The sequence below is a fragment of the Otolemur garnettii genome, unplaced genomic scaffold (genome assembly GCF_000181295.1).
Source record: "Otolemur garnettii isolate 467f Iridium unplaced genomic scaffold, OtoGar3 scaffold00156, whole genome shotgun sequence".
NCBI classification, from domain to species: Eukaryota; Metazoa; Chordata; class Mammalia; order Primates; family Galagidae; genus Otolemur; species Otolemur garnettii.
The window spans coordinates 777,173-778,786 of NW_003852551.1; the positions used below are offsets into that span (position 1 = coordinate 777,173).

The 1,614-nt window shown below is 43.2% G+C and overlaps 1 protein-coding gene across 1 annotated transcript in view; it reads right to left on the bottom strand.

Annotated features, from left to right (window-relative positions):
* STPG1 (sperm tail PG-rich repeat containing 1) overlaps window positions 1-1,614 on the bottom strand; it is a 26,730-nt gene that overhangs the window by 20,320 nt on the left and 4,796 nt on the right. The window contains exon 2 of the mRNA XM_012811388.1: window positions 1,134-1,304. Within this exon, the coding sequence (XP_012666842.1) occupies window positions 1,134-1,304 (171 nt within the window). The remainder of the gene's footprint in view (window positions 1-1,133; window positions 1,305-1,614) is intronic.

A 1,614-nucleotide genomic window follows, 5' to 3' on the forward strand; every position in this document is an offset into this window, starting at 1 on the left:
GCTTATGCATTTCAGAGTCCTTGCCCATTTGTAATTTCTCTTATAAGTTTCCTCTTATAACCCTGTAGGGCAAATATGATCAATTCCATTTTACAGTTATGGCTCAAGAGGTGATGTGCTTTGTCTGAAGGTGGCCCTGCCAATCTCCATGTATAGTTCTCTTATGCCAGTTGCTGTGCTGAGCACCCAGTATAAATTATCTCATTTAATGGAACAGTACGAGGTAGACATGTATCCCCTTATTACAGATCAATAAACTAAGTCCTGCCAGGCACTGTGGCTCACACCTGTAATCCTAGCACTCTGGGAGGCCGAGGCAGGTAGATTGCTTGAGCTCAAGAGTTTGAGACCATCAAGAAAGAGATGACCTCTCTAAAACTAGTGGGTGGAGGGCACCCATAGTCCCAGCTGCTCGGAAGGCTGAGGCAAGAAGGTTGCTTGAGCACAAGAGTTTAAGGTTGCCGTGAACTATGACGCCATGGCACTCTACCAAGGGCAACAAGAGACTCTGTCTCAAAAAATAATAATAATACAATAAATAAATAAATAACGTAAGTCTTGAAAGGTTAATGGCCTTGCCCAAGGCCATACAGTTAGAAAGTGGCGGAGACAAAAGCTGAACCAAATCCTCCTGAAGCTGTCTCTGAACCATCCATCCCATTCTGCTCCAGTAAATACAAAGTGATTGTGATTGGCAAAGCACCACTGCTAAAAACCCAATTTTCTGATATGGAAGGATAGAAGTTTATTTTCCCTAGAAGAAACCTAAAAAGTGAAAGAATGATGTCTGCAGATAAAGTGGTAAATAGTATACACATTGTGACAGATGAGAAAATGTGTCCCAGAAAGTTCACACGAGTGATTAACGTAAGCGTTTGTCAGGGCAGTGGGCTTCCCACGGCCTCATCGTGGCCCTCCTTCTCTTCCGGCGGCTGCAAATTCCCCCTAAGAGTCTTGTACAGTCTTGTACAGTTTGCACCCATTGGGTAGTCAGCAAATGCTAACAGGCTTACTACCTAACAGGCTTACTACCAATTGCATTAAAATGCTTTTTCCCCAAGCTTCCCGCTTCCTTTTATTTTAGAAAACCATTCACTTGATGTATATTTAGCAAGCATATGCAGGGTGCTTACATTGTAATAGTTTGGTGCAGGAGTTCCACCTTTGAAAGCTTTTGCGAACCTTGGCATCTGGAACATGCTGGAACAGGAATTACTGAAGTCTTTCTTCGAAATAAAGACTGATGGCATAGTGTACGCGTTAGCTGCAGGGTATCTAGAGATGTTGTTATCCAGTCGGGCGCGCTGTGAGGAGAAAGCCCAGGGAATCAGCATTGTCACATAAGCCTGTGGCCCTGAAGGACAGATGCCAAAACTATGTTGCCCAGCACCGGGTCTAAAAATAATTTATAAAAGGAGAAACCAGCAAATAGCAGCAATAAACTGACCTCAGGCCTTGAGGATTCGCCCTTGAAAGACACAAGTTCGAACCTGTACTAACTTCTATAAACTAACTCAAATTATTCATCTTCTGTTTAGGACTTGGCAAAAAGAATTTTGCCATAAATGCATTTCCACCCAGTCCTGTTCCAGGCCACTTACACTTGACTCATCA